The sequence below is a fragment of the Oncorhynchus mykiss genome, chromosome 1 (genome assembly GCF_013265735.2).
Source record: "Oncorhynchus mykiss isolate Arlee chromosome 1, USDA_OmykA_1.1, whole genome shotgun sequence".
In the NCBI taxonomy this organism is placed as follows: domain Eukaryota; kingdom Metazoa; phylum Chordata; class Actinopteri; order Salmoniformes; family Salmonidae; genus Oncorhynchus; species Oncorhynchus mykiss.
In genome coordinates, this window is record NC_048565.1 from 4887927 (window position 1) to 4907537 (window position 19611).

At 36.1% G+C, this 19611-nt stretch overlaps 1 protein-coding gene across 13 annotated transcripts in view; it reads right to left on the reverse strand.

Annotated features, from left to right (window-relative positions):
* The window catches only part of LOC110486761 (kinesin-like protein KIF1A), a 165513-nt gene that overhangs the window by 132183 nt on the left and 13719 nt on the right, over positions 1 to 19611 (reverse strand). For all 13 annotated transcript variants that reach the window (XM_036983799.1, XM_036983731.1, XM_036983833.1 and 10 more), the window contains exon 2: positions 16473 to 16736. In XM_036983799.1, coding sequence (XP_036839694.1) covers positions 16473 to 16578 — 106 coding nt within the window. In that variant the 5' untranslated portion in view covers positions 16579 to 16736. The remainder of the gene's footprint in view (positions 1 to 16472; positions 16737 to 19611) is intronic.

Here is a 19611-nt window from a genome sequence, read left to right on the forward strand (position 1 = left end):
CTGTAGTACCAGTAGTATTTGTAGTATCTGTAGTACCAGTAGTATAAGTAGTATAAGTAGTATCTGTAGTACCAGTAGTATACGTAGTATAAGTAGTATCTGTAGTACCAGTAGTACAAGTAGTACCAGTGGTATCTGTAGTACCAGTAGTATAAGTAGTATCTGTAGTATCAGTAGTACCAGTAGTATAAGTAGTACCAGTAGTATCTGTAGTACCAGTAGTATAAGTAGTACCAGTAGTATCTGTAGTACCAGTAGTACCAGTAGTACCAGTGGTATCTGTAGTACCAGTAGTACCAGTAGTACCAGTGGTATCTGTAGTACCAGTAGTACCAGTAGTATCTGTAGTACCAGTAGTACCAGTAGTACAGGTAGTATCTGTAGTACCAGTAGTATCTGTAGTATAAGTAGTATCTGTAGTACCAGTAGTATAAGTAGTATCTGTAGTATCAGTAGTACCAGTAGTATAAGTAGTACCAGTAGTATCTGTAGTACCAGTAGTATAAGTAGTAGCAGTAGTATCTGTAGTACCAGTAGTACCAGTAGTACCAGTGGTATCTGTAGTACCAGTAGTACCAGTAGTATCTGTAGTACCAGTAGTACCAGTAGTACCAGTAGTATCTGTAGTACCAGTAGTACCAGTAGTACCAGTAGTATCTGTAGTACCAGTGGTACCAGTAGTACCAGTAGTATCTGTAGTACCAGTAGTACCAGTAGTACCAGTAGTATCTGTAGTACCAGTAGTACCAGTAGTACCAGTGGTATCTGTAGTACCAGTAGTACCAGTAGTACCAGTAGTACCAGTAGTATCTGTAGTACCAGTAGTATCTGTAGTACCAGTAGTATCTGTAGTACCAGTAGTACCAGTAGTATCTGTAGTACCAGTAGTACCAGTAGTACCAGTAGTATCTGTAGTACCAGTGGTACCAGTAGTACCAGTAGTATCTGTAGTACCAGTAGTATCTGTAGTACCAGTAGTATCTGTAGTACCAGTGGTACCAGTAGTACCAGTAGTATCTGTAGTACCAGTGGTACCAGTAGTACCAGTAGTATCTGTAGTACCAGTAGTACCAGTAGTACCAGTAGTATCTGTAGTACCAGTAGTACCAGTAGTACCAGTGGTATCTGTAGTACCAGTAGTACCAGTAGTATCTGTAGTACCAGTGGTACCAGCAGTACCAGTAGTATCTGTAGTACCAGTAGTATCTGTAGTACCAGTGGTATCTGTAGTACCAGTAGTACCAGTAGTACCAGTGGTATCTGTAGTACCAGTAGTACCAGTAGTACCAGTGGTATCTGTAGTACCAGTAGTATCTGTAGTACCAGTGGTATCTGTAGTACCAGTAGTACCAGTAGTATCTGTAGTACCAGTGGTACCAGTAGTACCAGTAGTATCTGTAGTACCAGTAGTATCTGTAGTACCAGTAGTACCAGTAGTACCAGTAGTATCTGTAGTACCAGTAGTACCAGTAGTACCAGTAGTATCTGTAGTACCAGTAGTACCAGTAGTACCAGTGGTATCTGTAGTACCAGTAGTACCAGTAGTATCTGTAGTACCAGTAGTACCAGTAGTACCAGTAGTATCTATAGTACCAGTAGTACCAGTAGTACCAGTGGTATCTGTAGTACCAGTAGTACATGCAGTGTATTCTGGGTTGTTTCAGAAGATAACAAAGAGCACAGAACAAACAACTTGATCAAATCAAACAACCAGCCGACGAGCCCCTCGGGAGAACACAGCAGACACTGACTGGTACTTTCAATAAACACAACAACACGTGCCTTGTTGTAAAATGAGGATAGGAAAACATCTACCATAACCTTACATCTACAACAACGCTATATCTACTATATCATTATATCTACTATAACATTATATCTACTATAACATTATATATACTATAACATTATATCTACTATAACATTATATCTACTATAACATTATATCTACTATAACATTATATCTACAACAACTTTTTATCTACTATAACATTATATCTACTATAACATTATATCTACTATAACATTATATCTACTATAACATTATATATACTATAACATTATATATACTATAACATATACTATAACATATACTATAACATCATATCTACTATAACATGATATCTACTATAACATCTACTATAAAATTATATCTACTATAACATTACATCTACTATAACATCATATCTACTATAACATTATATCTACTATAACATTATATCTACTATAACATCTACTATAACATTATATCTACTATAACATTATATCTACTATAACATTATATCTACTATAACATTATATCTACTATAACATTATATCTACTATAACATTATATATACTATAACATTATATATACTATAACATCTACTATAACATTATATCTACAATAACATTATATATACTATAACATTATATCTACTATAACATTATATCTACAATAACATTATATCTACTATAACATTATATCTACAATAACATTATATATACTATAACATCTACTATAACATTATATCTACAATAACATTATATCTACTATAACATTATATATACTATAACATTATATCTACTATAACATTATATCTACTATAACATTACATCTACTATAACATTATATCTACAATAACATTATATATACTATAACATTATATATACTATAACATTATATCTACAATAACATTATATATACTATAACATTATATCTACTATAACATTATATATACTATAACATTATATATACTATAACATTATATATACTATAACATTATATCTACTATAACATTATATCTACTATAACATCTACTATAACATTATATCTACTATAACATTATATCTACTATAACATCTACTATAAAATTATATATACTATAACATTATACTATAACATCATATCTACTATAACATTATATCTACTATAACATCTACTATAACATCTACTATAACATTATATCTACTATAACATTATAGCTACTATAACATTGTATATACTATAACATCTACTATAACATTATATCTACAATAACATTATATCTACTATAACATTATACTATAACATCATATCTACTATAACATTATATATACTATAACATATACTATAACATCTACTATAACATTATATCTACAATAACATTATATCTACTATAACATTATATCTACTATAACATTATATCTACTATAACATTATATCTACTATAACATTATATATACTATAACATTATACTATAACATCATATCTACTATAACATTATATATACTATAACATATACTATAACATCTACTATAACATTATATCTACAATAACATTATATCTACTATAACATTATATCTACTATAACATTATATCTACTATAACATTATATCTACTATAACATTATATCTACTATAACATTATATCTACTATAACATTATATATACTATAACATTATATCTACTATAACATTATATCTACTATAACATTATATCTACTATAACATTATACTACAATAACATTATATCTACTATAACATTATATCTACTATAACATTATATCTACTATAACATTATATCTACTATAACATTATATATACTATAACATTATATCTACTATAACATTATATCTACTATAACATTATATCTACTATAACATCTACTATAACATTATATCTACTATAACATTATATCTACTATAACATTATATCTACTATAACATTATATCTACTATAACATTATATCTACTATAACATTATATCTACTATAACATTATATCTACTATAACATTATATCTACTAAAACATTATATCTACTATAACATTATATCTACTATAACATTATATCTACTATAACATTATATCTACTATAACATTATATCTACTATAACATTATATCTACTATAACATTATATCTACTATAACATTATATATACTATAACATTATATCTACAATAACATTATATATACTATAACATTATATCTACTATAACATTATATCTACTATAACATTATATCTACTAAAACATTATATCTACTATAACATTACATCTACTATAACATTATATCTACTATAACATTATATCTACTATAACATTATATCTACTATAACATTATATCTACTATAACATTATATCTACTATAACATTATATATACTATAACATTATATCTACAATAACATTATATATACTATAACATTATATCTACTATAACATTATATATACTATAACATTATATATACTATAACATTATATCTACAATAACATTATATATACTATAACATTATATCTACTATAACATTATATATACTATAACATTATATATACTATAACATTATATCTACTATAACATTATATCTACTATAACATTATATCTACTATAACATTATATCTACTATAACATTATATCTACTATAACATTATATCTACTATAACATCTACTATAACATTATATCTACTATAACATCTACTATAACATTATATCTACTATAACATTATATCTACTATAACATTATATCTACTATAACATTATATCTACTATAACATTATATCTACTATAACATTATATATACTATAACATTATATATACTATAACATTATATATACTATAACATTATATCTACTATAACATTATATATACTATAACATTATATATACTATAACATTATATATACTATAACATTATATCTACTATAACATTATATATACTATAACATTATATCTACTATAACATTATATATACTATAACATTATATCTACTATAACATTATATATACTATAACATTATATCTACTATAACATTATATCTACTATAACATTATATATACTATAACATTATATCTACTATAACATTATATCTACTATAACATTATATCTACTATAACATTATATCTACTATAACATTATATATACTATAACATTATATCTACTATAACATTATATATACTATAACATTATATCTACTATAACATTATATCTACTATAACATTATATATACTATAACATTATATCTACTATAACATCTACTATAACATTATATCTACTATAACATTATATATACTATAACATTATATCTACTATAACATTATATATACTATAACATTATATCTACTATAACATTATATCTACTATAACATTATATCTACTATAACATTATATCTACTATAACATTATATATACTATAACATTATATCTACTATAACATTATATCTACTATAACATTATATATACTATAACATTATATATACTATAACATTATATCTACTATAACATTATATATACTATAACATTATTCTACAATAACATTATATCTACTATAACATTATATCTACTATAACATTATATCTACTATAACATTATATCTACTATAACATCAACTATAACATTATATCTACTATAACATTATATCTACTATAACATCTACTATAACATTATATCTACTATAACATTATATCTACTATAACATTATATCTACAATAACATTATATCTACTATAACATTATATCTACTATAACATCTACTATAACATTATATCTACTATAACATCTACTATATCATTATATCTACTATAACATTATATCTACAATAACATTATATCTACTATAACATTATATCTACTATAACATTATATCTACTATAACATTATATCTACTATAACATTATATCTACTATAACATTATATATACTATAACATTATATCTACTATAACATTATATATACTATAACATTATTCTACAATAACATTATATCTACTATAACATTATATCTACTATAACATTATATCTACTATAACATTATATCTACTATAACATTATATCTACTATAACATTATATATACTATAACATCTACTATAACATTATATCTACTATAACATTATATATACTATAACATTATATATACTATAACATTATATCTACTATAACATTATATATACTATAACATTATTCTACAATAACATTATATCTACTATAACATTATATCTACTATAACATTATATCTACTATAACATTATATCTACTATAACATTATATATACTATAACATTATATCTACTATAACATCTACTATAACATTATATATACTATAACATTATTCTACAATAACATTATATCTACTATAACATTATATCTACTATAACATTATATATACTATAACATTATATATACTATAACATTATATATACTATAACATCTACTATAAAATAATATCTACTATAACATTATATCTACTATAACATTATATCTACTATAACATCTACTATAACATTATATCTACTATAACATTATATCTACTATAACATTATATCTACTATAACATTATATCTACTATAACATTATATCTACTATAACATTATATCTACTATAACATTATATCTATTATAACATTATATATACTATAACATTATATCTACTATAACATTATATATACTATAACATCTACTATAACATTATATCTACTATAACATCTACTATAACATTATATCTACTATAACATTATATCTACTATAACATTATATCTACTATAACATTATATCTACTATAACATTATATCTACTATAACATTATATATACTATAACATTATATCTACTATAACATTATATATACTATAACATTATATCTACTATAACATTATATATACTATAACATTATATATACTATAACATCTACTATAACATTATATCTACTATAACATTATATATACTATAACATTATATATACTATAACATCTACTATAAAATAATATCTACTATAACATTATATATACTATAACATTATATATACTATAACATCTACTATAACATTATATCTACTATAACATTATATCTACTATAACATTATATATACTATAACATTATATATACTATAACATCTACTATAACATTATATCTACTATAACATTATATATACTATAACATTATATATACTATAACATCTACTATAAAATAATATCTACTATAACATTATATATACTATAACATTATATATACTATAACATCTACTATAACATTATATCTACTATAACATTATATCTACTATAACATTATATATACTATAACATTATATATACTATAACATCTACTATAAAATAATATCTACTATAACATTATATCTACTATAACATTATATATACTATAACATCATATCTACTATAACATTATATATACTATAACATTATATCTACTATAACATTATATATACTATAACATTATATATACTATAACATCTACTATAACATTATATCTACTATAACATTATATCTACTATAACATTATATCTACTATAACATTATATCTACTATAACATTATATCTACTATAACATTATATATACTATAACATTATATCTACTATAACATTATATATACTATAACATTATATCTACTATAACATCTACTATAACATTATATCTACTATAACATTATATCTACTATAACATTATATCTACTATAACATTATATATACTATAACATTATATATACTATAACATTATATATACTATAACATTATATATACTATAACATCTACTATAACATTATATATACTATAACATTATATCTACTATAACATTATATATACTATAACATTATATATACTATAACATCTACTATAACATTATATCTACTATAACATTATATCTACTATAACATTATATCTACTATAACATTATATCTACTATAACATTATATCTACTATAACATTATATATACTATAACATTATATCTACTATAACATTATATATACTATAACATTATATCTACTATAACATCTACTATAACATTATATCTACTATAACATTATATATACTATAACATTATATATACTATAACATCTACTATAAAATAATATCTACTATAACATTATATATACTATAACATTATATCTACTATAACATTATATATACTATAACATTATATCTACTATAACATCTACTATAACATTATATCTACTATAACATTATATCTACTATAACATTATATATACTATAACATCTACTATAAAATAATATCTACTATAACATTATATCTACTATAACATTATATCTACTATAACATTATATATACTATAACATTATATATACTATAACATTATATATACTATAACATTATATATACTATAACATTATATATACTATAACATCTACTATAAAATAATATCTACTATAACATTATATCTACTATAACATTATATCTACTATAACATCTACTATAAAATAATATCTACTATAACATTATATCTACTATAACATTATATCTACTATAACATCACTGATTACACCATCAAACCACTCCACAGGGACAACATCACACCTTCACAAACATCACACCGTTACACAGGACCAGTGTTGCTCTCTCTCTCTGTTTCACTCTCTCTCTCTCTCTCTGTTTCCGTCTCCCCCCCTCTCTCTCTCTCTCTCTCTCTCTCGCTCTCTCTTCCTCTCTCTCTCTTTCTCACTCTCTCTTCCTCTCTCAGTCTCTATCTCTCTCTCTCTCTTCCTCACTCTCAGTCCCTCTCTCTCGCTCTCTAGTGATAAGGGGGCAGAGCCTAAGGAGGCTGATAAGGGGGCAGACCCTAAGGAGGGTGATAAGGGGGCAGACTAAGGAGGGTGATAAGGGGGCAGACTAAGGAGGGTGATAAGGGGGCAGACTAAGGAGGGTGATAAGGGGGCAGACTAAGGAGGGTGATAAGGGGGCAGACTCTAGGGAGGGTGATAAGGGGGCAGACTCTAGGTAGGGTGATGAGGGGGCAGACTCTAAGGAGGGTGAGAAGGGGGCAGACTCTAAGTATTCACTGCTCGTAGTGGTGTGATCCCATTGAGACAAGACAGCCTGTCCTGAGCAGTGTGTGTGTATATATGTAATTATTTATTTATTTAACCAGGCAAATCAGTTAAAGAACAAATTCTTATTTAAAATAACGGCCTAGGAATAGTGGGTTAACTGGTCTAGGAACAGTGAGTTAACTGGTCTAGGAACAGTGGTTTAACTGGCCTATGAACAGTGGTTTAACTGGCCTTGTTCAGGGGTTTAACTGGCCTAGGAACAGTGGTTTAACTGGCCTAGGAACAGTTTAACTGGTCTAGGAACAGTGGGTTAATTGGCCTAGGAGTAGTGAGTTAACTGGTCTAGGAACAGTGGGTTAACTGGTCTAGGAGTAGTGAGTTAACTGGTCTAGGAACAGTGGGTTAACTGGCCTAGGAACAGTGAGTTAACTGGTCTAGGAACAGTGGTTTAACTGGCCTAGGAACAGTGGTTTAACTGGCCTAGGAACAGTGGGTTAACTGGCCTAGGAACAGTGGGTTAACTGGCCTAGGAACAGTGGGTAAACTGGCCTTGTTCAGGGGCAGAACAAGGCTTACCTGCCGCCCCAATTACACTTGCGTTTTTATGTGTTCTATTGCATCTATGTTTCTCTCTGCATTAATGAAAGACCCGTTAGTATTTCACTGTTAGTCTACACCTGTTGTTTACCAAGCAATGTAACAAATACAATTTGATTTGATTTGACACATCTCTAATCTCCAACACAGCCTTGTTTAACAGAAGGTCAAAGTGTTTCGGATGGAAACCCAGACTGTAAAGGTGTTGAGTATATGAAAGACGCCAGGGCTCGGAGTGACGGGGTTTATGGAGGACGCCAGGTCTCGTTGTGACGGGGGTAATTTAGACAGGTTATAATGAAAAGCTCATTTCAGTTCAGATAGCAGGTGTTCTCTGCTCTTTATTGTCTCGTTATGGTGTGTGTGTGACGTGCGTGTGTGTGACGTGTGTGCGTGTGTGTGTGTGTGTGTGTGTGTGTGTGTGTGTGTGTGTGTGTGTGTGTGTGTGTGTGTGTGTGTGTGTGGGTGGGTGGATGTGTGACGTGTGTGTTCCCTTTCATACAGAGGTGAAAGCAACATGTGTTTCCAGTGTGATATCTTCCCATCATATTCTAGCATAGGAGACTTTCCTGCTGCTTCCTGATGCTTTGGTTGATGTCTCTCGTACAGTATGTGTCTGACTTTTGGTGATGCTTTGTCAGTCAGACAGCCATGGATGAGCTGGTCTACTCAATAGAGAGAGAGACAGAGAGAGAGACAGAGACAGAGACAGAGAGAGAGACAGAGAGAGAGAGAGACAGAGAGACAGAGACTGTGACAGTGACAGAGAGAGAGAGAGAGAGAGAGAGAGAGAGAGAGAGAGAGAGAGAGAGAGAGAGAGTGAGAGAGACAGAGACAGAGACAGAGAGAGAGAGAGAGAGAGAGAGAGAGAGAGAGAGAGAGAGAGAGAGAGAGAGAAAGTGAGACAGAGAGAGAGAGAGAGAGAGAGAAATTCTGGGTGTGTCAGCAGGCCTGACAGAAGGGATGTTTCCCCTCTGACAGTCCAAGAGACACAGGCCTGGGTCATTACCCCCCACCGACAGAGAGGCTGGAGCAGGGATTTAACCCCTCCCATAGTCCCAGAGAAACACATAGACAGAGAGGCTGGAGCAGGGATTTAACCCCTCCCATAGTCCCAGAGAAACACATAGACAGAGGCTCTGCCACTCACTTAGCTCGCTGCCATCATTCTGCTTTGTGGGAACAAGACCTACTGAACCAACTCCAGCCATCAAACAGAGCAGAGAGAGAGATGCACAACATAACCCCCTTCCTCTCTCTCTTCTACCTTCCTCCTCCCAGCTCTCTCTCTCCTCTACCTTCCTCCTCCCAGCTCTCTCTTTACCTTCGTCCTCCAAGCTCTATCTCTCTCATCTACCATTCTCCTCCCAGCTCTCTCTCTCTCTCTCTCTCTCTCTCTCTCTACCTTCCTCCTCCCAGCTCTCTCTCTCTCTCTCTCTCTCTCTCCTCCCAGCTCTCTCTCTTCTATCTTCTTCCTCCCAGCTCCCTCCCTCTCTCATACATTCCTCCTCCAAGCTCTCTCTCTCTCATCTACCATTCTCCTCCCAGCTCTCTCTCTCTCTCTCTCTCTCTACCTTCCTCCTCCCAGCGCTCTCTCTCTCTCTCTCTCTCTCTCTCTCCTCCCAGCTCTCTCTCTTCTACCTTCTTCCTCCCAGCTCCCTCCCTCTCTCATACATTCCTCCTCCCATCTCTCTCTCTCTCTCTCTCTCTCTCTCTCTCTCTCTCTCTCTCTCGTCTATCTTCCTTTACCCACCTCCCTCTGCCTCCAAAGAGCATGATGCACAAAGACCTCCACTCCTCGCTCTCTCTCATCCCCCCCCCCCCCCCCCCCCCCCCCCCCCCCCCCCCCCCCCCCCCCCCCGGGGCCTGACTACTACAAAGAAGGGGCCATATAAACCCCCGTCCCCGTCCCCCATCCGGCCTCACTGTTACCATGTGTGAGGTTCTGTCATGACATCATCCAGCCTCCATACAGACAGACAGACCCTACATCCAAGCAGCCAGCCCCATTGACTCACTATGGACACGGAACAATATGCTAGGGCCGCATCCCAAATGGCACCCTATTCCCTAAGTAGTGCACTACTTTTGACCAGGGCCCGTAGGGGAATAAAGATACCTAATATAATAAGGGGATAGTCTACCATGTGGGATGCAACGAGCGCCATTGAACCAGTATGGACAAAGAACCGCCTGTTGAGAGCCTCTAAATAGGATGGTGGCATTGTGTTGGAGGGGCTTACAAGACAATACCTGGCACCAGGCACACAATGCTGTCCCATCAATGCTGTCCCATCAATGCTGTCCCATCAATGCTGTTCCATCAATGCTGTCCCATCAATGCTGTCCCATCAATGCTGTCCCATCAATGCCCATCAATGCTGTCCCATCAATGCTGTCCCATCAATGCTGTCCCACCAATGCCCATCAATGCTGTCCCATCAATGCTGTCCCATAAATGCTGTCCCATCAATGCTGTCCCATCAATGCCCATCAATGCTGTCCCATCAATGCTGTCCCATAAATGCTGTCCCATCAATGCTGTCCCATCAATGCTGTCCCATCAATGCTGTCCCATAAATGCTGTCCCATCAATGCTGTCCCATCAATGCTGTCCCATCAATGCTGTCCCATAAATGCTGTCCCATCAATGCCCATCAATGCTGTCCCATCAATGCTGTCCCATAAATGCTGTCCCATCAATGCTGTCCCATCAATGCTGTCCCATAAATGCCCATCAATGCTGTCCCATCAATGCTGTCCCATAAATGCTGTCCCATCAATGCTGTCCCATCAATGCTGTCCCATCCAAAAAAAGTAAGTCTGAGGAGGGTTTCAACTTTAGAATGCTGCTGATTTTAAGGTAAACTTCTTGTAAACGCAGTGAAACTTAAATGGTTTAAATTAAGTGGATGTGTTTTTGATGACACGGTACATTGCATTGTTGCTGTAAGTTAGCGGAGAGGTTACAGACAGGTCACGGTGGGGTCACGGTGAGGTTACAGAGAAAAAGACAGCTGTGACTGCACCCAGCTACATTCAGAGAAGGTGAGAGAGAGAGATCGTCTCCTGAGATGAGATGACGCGGGAAATGCCCCTGGCACAGCAAACAGAATGTTCTCGTAGGTAATCTTGCGTTGAAAATCGATTATGTGCCCCGCTTGGTCCACCGAACTCCCATGAACCCCCTCATCTGTATTCTGTGCTGCAGAGGAGCTGATTGGTCCACCGAACTCCCATGAACCCCCTCATCTGTATTCTGTGCTGCAGAGGAGCTGATTGGTCCACCGAACTCCCATGAACCCCCTCATCTGTATTCTGTGCTGCAGAGGAGCTGATTGGTCCACCGAACTCCCATGAACCCTACCATCTGTATTCTGTTCTGCAGAGGAGCTGATTGGTCCACCGAACTCCCATGAACCCCCCACCCCCCATCTGTATTCTGTGCTGCAGAGGAGCTGATTGGTCCACCGAACTCCCATGAACCCCCCTCCCCCCCATCTGTATTCTGTGCTGCAGAGGGTGCAGCCCAAATGACCCCCTTCTTTCCTCTAAGAATAACTACGTTTGACTTTAAATCCACTGGTTCTGTGAGACAAAACACCAAACATGTCCTATTGCCTTCTGGTAGCATAAGGAAATCACTGTTCCTTGTCAAGTAATTACCATAGAAGCCAATCAAGACGCATTGCTTGCGGAAATACAAAGTCTGTGAAGTGAAATAGTGGCGTTGTGTTTGTGTCCCGGCCGACTCCCTGATGACTGTAAAGATATGCATCTACACAGAGAAGATTACCACAGAAGGAATCCGACAGTACAAGGACGTCCCAATGTTATCCCTCTCTCTCTATTGGTTAAGATGCAGAGATGGCTGTCACTCCCTCTCTCTCTATTGGTTAAGATGCAGAGATGGCCGTCACTCCCTCTCTCTCTATTGGTTAAGATGCAGAGATGGCTGTCACTCCCTCTCTCTCTATTGGTTAAGATGCAGAGATGGGCGTCCCTCCCTCTCTCTCTATTGGTTAAGATGCAGAGATGGCCGTCACTCCCTCTCTCTTTATTGGTTATGATGCAGAGATGGCCGTCACTCCCTCTCTCTCTATTGGTTAAGATGCAGAGATGGCCGTCACTCCCTCTCTCTCTATTGGTTAAGATGCAGAGATGGCCGTCACTCCCTCTCTCTTTATTGGTTATGATGCAGAGATGGCCGTCACTCCCTCTCTCTATTGGTTATGATGCAGAGATGGCCGTCAATCCCTCTCTCTCTATTGGTTAAGATGCAGAGATGGCCGTCCCTCCCTCTCTCTATTGGTTAAGATGCAGAGATGGCCGTCCCTCCCTCTCTCTATTGGTTAAGATGCAGAGATGGCCGTCCCTCCCTCTCTCTCCTGGTTATGTTGCAGAGACAGAGGCCAGTGCCATATGACAGGGCCTATAGGGCTGGTCATAGCTACTGTAAGAAGGGCCTATAGGGCTGGTCAAAGTTACTGTAAGAAGGGCCTATAGGGCTGGTCATAGCTACTGTAAGAAGGGCCTATAGGGCTGGTCAAAGTTACTGTAAGAAGGGCCTATAGGGCTGGTCATAGCTACTGTAAGAAGAGCCTATAGGGCTGGTCAAAGTTACTGTAAGAAGGGCCTATAGGGCTGGTCATAGTTACTGTAAGAAGGGCCTATAGGGCTGGTCATAGTTACTGTAAGAAGGGCCCATAGGGCTGGTCATAGCTACTGTAAGAAGGGCCTATAGGGCTGGTCAAAGTTACTGTAAGAAGGGCCTATAGGGCTGGTCATAGCTACTGTAAGAAGAGCCTATAGGGCTGGTCAAAGTTACTGTAAGAAGGGCCTATAGGGCTGGTCATAGTTACTGTAAGAAGGGCCTATAGGGCTGGTCATAGTTACTGTAAGAAGGGCCTATAGGGCTGGTCATAGTTACTGTAAGAAGGGCCTATAGGTACTCCGTCCTTAGATACTCTATACTGAACAGATATAAAACATTAGCTAATATACCTATATACTCTATACGGGCTAAATCTCCTCTCCCGTAATACTCAGCAGGTTGACGTTTATTGTCATGAATCTTGTCCTGGAGGCAGAACTGAGAGATTTACCCTTAGATAGGCCAGCTGCAAAGTCAAAATTAGCAATATTTTATATTGGCTATAAAATTTGTGAAAACCAAAATTAACTTTCTTGGTCGTAATTTAAGGTTAGGGTTAGGCATTAGTATTAGCAGCGTGGTTGAGGTTAGGGTTAGGCATTAGTATTAGCAGCGTGGTTGAGGTTAGGGTTAGGCATTAGTATTAGCAGCGTGGTTGAGGTTAGGGTTAGGCATTAGTATTAGCAGCGTGGTTGAGGTTAGGGTTAGGCATTAGTATTAGCAGCGTGGTTGAGGTTAGGATTTAAATTAGGTTTAAAAATAAGATTTTATGACTTTGTGGCTGAGCCAGCTAGTGACCACTCTCTACAGAGCTGCCTCCAGAACAACATTCATGAGGGGGAAAATGCCAACCTGCCTATACTGACTGTGTTGTCCTCAAGCCTCATCTCCTATGTTAACAATACGTTTCCATAATGAAGCCATGCTATTTCTGTACCAAAACATATTCCACATATTTACATTATCAAATATGGGATAGGATTACATTTTGTTATTGTGTTTCTGTAGGTTATTTACCAAAACAATGGGCTATAACGGACTAACATTTGAATTGGAGTCGATGACAATGTAATACATGAAAGACGATAAACCTCAACTTAAAGCAATCCACATATTTAACCATGGATCACGTTCTGATTGGCCAGTGAGGAGGTCAAACCTTGACACACCTTCAACTTGTTTATTCATCAAAACTCCGCCCTTTTCACACCGCGAATTTGGTCGTGTCCATATAGACCTATGACCGCAGCACAGCCGTGCTAAATTTAAAAATAAAAATAAATTCTCGTTTACAATTACTTTATTAAAACACACAGGGTATGCATCCAACATGGCACCCTATTCTCATAGGTCTCTGGTCAAAAGTAGTGCACTATTAGGGAATAGGGTGCCGTTTGGGATGCACAGGGGAAACAACACTTATAGGTCCTGCTCTGTATGTCAACAATGAGTGTCCGAGGAAATGGGGACTTGTTTTTTTGACTCGAGCCAGTCATGACATGAAGAAGGCTAGGGAACGGGGACTTGTTTTTTTGACTCGAGCCAGTCATGACATGAAGAAGGCTAGGGGGGGGGGGGGGGGGGGGTAGATGAACTAAATTAGGCCATATGCTAAATATTTTAGGGAAGCTAATCTATTATTGACCAATGGCTGTACCGTACTGAACAGGCTGGATATCAAGTCTCTCTGCAGTCTCCCTAACACCATGGCTAAGATTTCTCTTCATAACCTGGGATCCCAAGAAACCAGGCCAGGACAATGGACAAGAGAGAGGTGACCGACCAATCAAAATGCTTCCAGACTCCAGCCGTAATAAATCCCTCAAAAAAAATCCCTAAAAAAAGAAGTAATTTGTGGTGTCTCCCAGGTTCTTTCTAGCCTAGCCATACCATGAACATTGATCCTTACATTTGTCTAACTGTACAATGGTATAGCAACACACATGCAACACACATGCAAGCTACACATTGCATAGGCAATAACCTAACATTTTTGTAAATTGCTTCCGTTCCCAAAATAATAATCATTTTATTGTACAATTCTAACCGTATGAAAACCAATCTATTAAAAGACAGAAACCCGTACGTACAGTTCAACAACCACCCTCAAAAAGTGAAAATCACATGACCTAATGCCTCCACACGAACGAGTAAAGGAAACCGCAAATGAACGCCCGGTCAGATTTGTTCCTTTGTTTCCCGTAATTGACTGTTCAGTGGAAGGCTGTCTGAGGGCACTGTGGAGGCATAATAACGTGTGTGTGTAATCTGGCTGGCTGAACACTGTGGAGTCATAGCATTAAAAACAAAATGGCTGTCTTCCATTGTGATTCAGTTTTAACATCATATATGCAAGTGAAAATGTAAGCATGAAAGAACATTTAACAACATTGTTGTTACTTTAGTAATGACGGTGTTTTTCTACACAGTGTGTGTGTGTGTGTGTGTGTGTGTGTGTGTGTGTGTGTGTGTGATACTCACTGGTTGTGTTTCCTGACATCTGGATGATGCATTTGCTGTCCTTCCCCATCTCTCTGGAGTTGAAGGGGCGCACCCGCACCGCCACCTTCACAGAAGCCCCGGACATGGTGCCTCCTGCCTGGGACCAGCCTGCTCGGAGCGCCTCTCGAAACGAGCCCAAACACAGAGTCCGGGATACGGTGCCTCCTGCCTGGGACCAGCCTGCTCGGAGCGCCTCTCGAAACGAGCCCAAACACAGAGTCCGGGAGACGGGTATAGCAACACCTGAAATAGAAGAGTCCTGCTTAATTTTGAAGTGCATCAAGGCTTTATAAAGCCTTCATATAGACTTCATAAGCACGACATAGATGCTTCACAATTCAAATTACTGGTAGCTTTAGGTATTGTCAGAGTTATATATCTAGAGAATTAAGGACATTGATGTTTCTGCAATGATGCATTTACATGGGGCTCCTGAGAGGCTCAGCGGTCTAAGGAACTGCATCTCAGTGCTAGAGGCGTCACTACAGACCCTGGTTCGATCCCGGGCTGTATCACAACTGGCCGTGATCGGGAGGCCCAAGAGGGCGGCGTACAATTGGCCCAGCGTCGTCCGTATTAGGGGAGGGTTTGGCCCAGGGGTAGGCTGTCATTGTAAAATAAAAAATTGTTCTTAACTGACTTGCCTAGTTAAATAAAATGTTTTAATTTAAAATAATAATAATAATAATAATAATAATAATAATAACCATGGCACTACTTTCCATGGCAGCCATATTAGCTCCTCACGGGCAATATTGACCAATAGCTGCTCACATAATTTTCTGAATTTAAACAACGCTATGTACAAGACTGCAAAATACATTAATGGATAAATGGAATGCTAGATAAAAGTTACTAACCCATGTTAGACCCATTTTAAAAGTTGGCCCAACTCTCTAAATATGACCCTGGGTATCGCTAGTACAAATGTCTTAGTTGTTACTATTTAAGGCAGGGGGGCAAATTTGGTTTTAGAAGTGGAATTTTCAGAATGTGGCTTCACGGTCGTTATTGGTTTATTGTTTTGTATGCAGTGTTCAGTACTTTCTTTATTAAATATTCATGATGAACACATACCACGCCGCATTTTGGTCCTCCGATCCTTCTCGCCTCTCCTCTTCAGATGAAGAGGAGGACGACCGTGACACCCCCAGTGTAAGGTATTGAATTGATGCAGTTATGACCATAATAATGCATAGTGTATAAACCCTACGATTGGTTTTCCAAATGAATAAGAATCCCCACCGAATGAAATACAACAAGGCAACACTAAACATGTCGTCCCCCATGTGCACCCCATCTGGATGCGTCTGGTTCGTTCAGTCATCCCTACGAGGGATCAGAATAAGGTTTTGGAACGAAAGCCGAAAATAACGTCGGAGGTCAACACAGACTTAGATCTTATATGTTGTTGTTCTATGAGATAATATCAGTCAGTTAACATGACCTTTACGTGATTTATGTGTTTTAAAAAAATTCACCAAAAAAATACATTAGCTAACGAAGATTAATTCATGGAACAAAATATTCCCTAAGCCAGACCTTATTTTCGTGCGTTTACCCACCCCCCACCCCAAAAAAGAAAACATTGTTAATTTTCCTCATCGACTTTGTCCAACTAACCATGGCGGAGTTAGGTCCAACAGAAAGACGCCTGACAATTTGTCTCTTTTGAACATTGAGTCGGGAGGAGGCAAGATCAGGTGGTACCATTCTAGCCAATGAGATGGCAGATATGCGTGTGAACAACAGGCACAACTCTGATACAATTGCCAGGATGTAACTAGTCCAACTTACCAGTACACTCATGTCAACCTGACAACTACGAAACCTATATATTCTAGCAAATAAGCCATACAAATGTTTGTTAACCAAGTTTGACACTCTCCAAACAAAACCATTTTTGGTCCCATTTGTCTCTCTCGTTGCGTCTCTTCCTCTCTGGTGTGACTATAGGCTCCAGCCTCGGGCCAATCAGTGTCATTTTGTAAATGACCGATCTCTATGACAAGACACGTCATTCACCCAAGTTTTGTCAAAATACGCCGAGTGCTGTCTGAGATATCGCGTGTGACTAGCGTGTGACTAGCGTGTGACTAGCGTGTGTCTAGCGTGTGTCTAGCGTGTGACTAGTGTGTGACTAGCGTGTGACTAGCGTGTGAACGAAAGGGCAGCCGAACGGAGGACGGTGACCGATCCATCGACAACAAAGTAAGTATTAAGTATTATTGTTGTGTCTCTATGATGTGTTCACCACGAACCTGCCAGTCTGCGTCCCAAAAGGAACCATATACCCTACATAGTGCACTACTTTTGACTAGAGTTCTATGGCACCCTATTCCCTATATAGTGCACTACTTTAGAAACATCACAGATTACAGAGCCCTTCTGCTGTGAATCCATTAAGATAAAACCCGAAGTGGGGATATTGATACAGGAAGCCTCTCTACTGGAAGCACAAAGCTTGACATCAGTTCAGCTTTAGGATAAGATGTTAGCTAAGATCTGAGACCACTAGAACTGTAGACTCCCTCCCACTGCTCTGTCCATCCATATCACTATGGAAACCTGCTCCTCCGAGAGTCATCAAGCACTCTGAAATCTATAATCTAATTTAAGGGAGAACACTGAACTGTAAGACAGCAGAGAGAAAGAGAGAGAGAGACAGCAACAGAGAGAGAGAGAGAGACAGAGAGAGAGACAGCAGAGAGAGAGAGAGAGAAAGAGAGACAGTGACAGAGAGAGACAGCAACAGAGAGACAGGAAAGATAGAGAGAGAGAGACAGCAACAGAGAGAGAGACAACAGAGAGAGAGTTAGACAGAGAGAGAGAAAGAGAGAGAGCAACTGAGAGAGAGAGAGAGAGAGAGTTTATTTCACTTTTGTATATTATCTACCTCACTTGCTTTGGCAATGTTACACATGTTTCCCATGCCAGCAAAGCCCCTTGAATTGAATTTAATTGAATTGAGAGAGAGACAGCAACAGAGAGAGACAGCAGAGTGAGAGAGAGAGAGATGGAGGGATGAGGGTGAGTGAGAGAGAGAGAGACAAAAAGAGAGAGATAGAGAGAGACATAGAGAGAGAGAGAGTGAGAGAGACATAGAGAGAGAGATAGA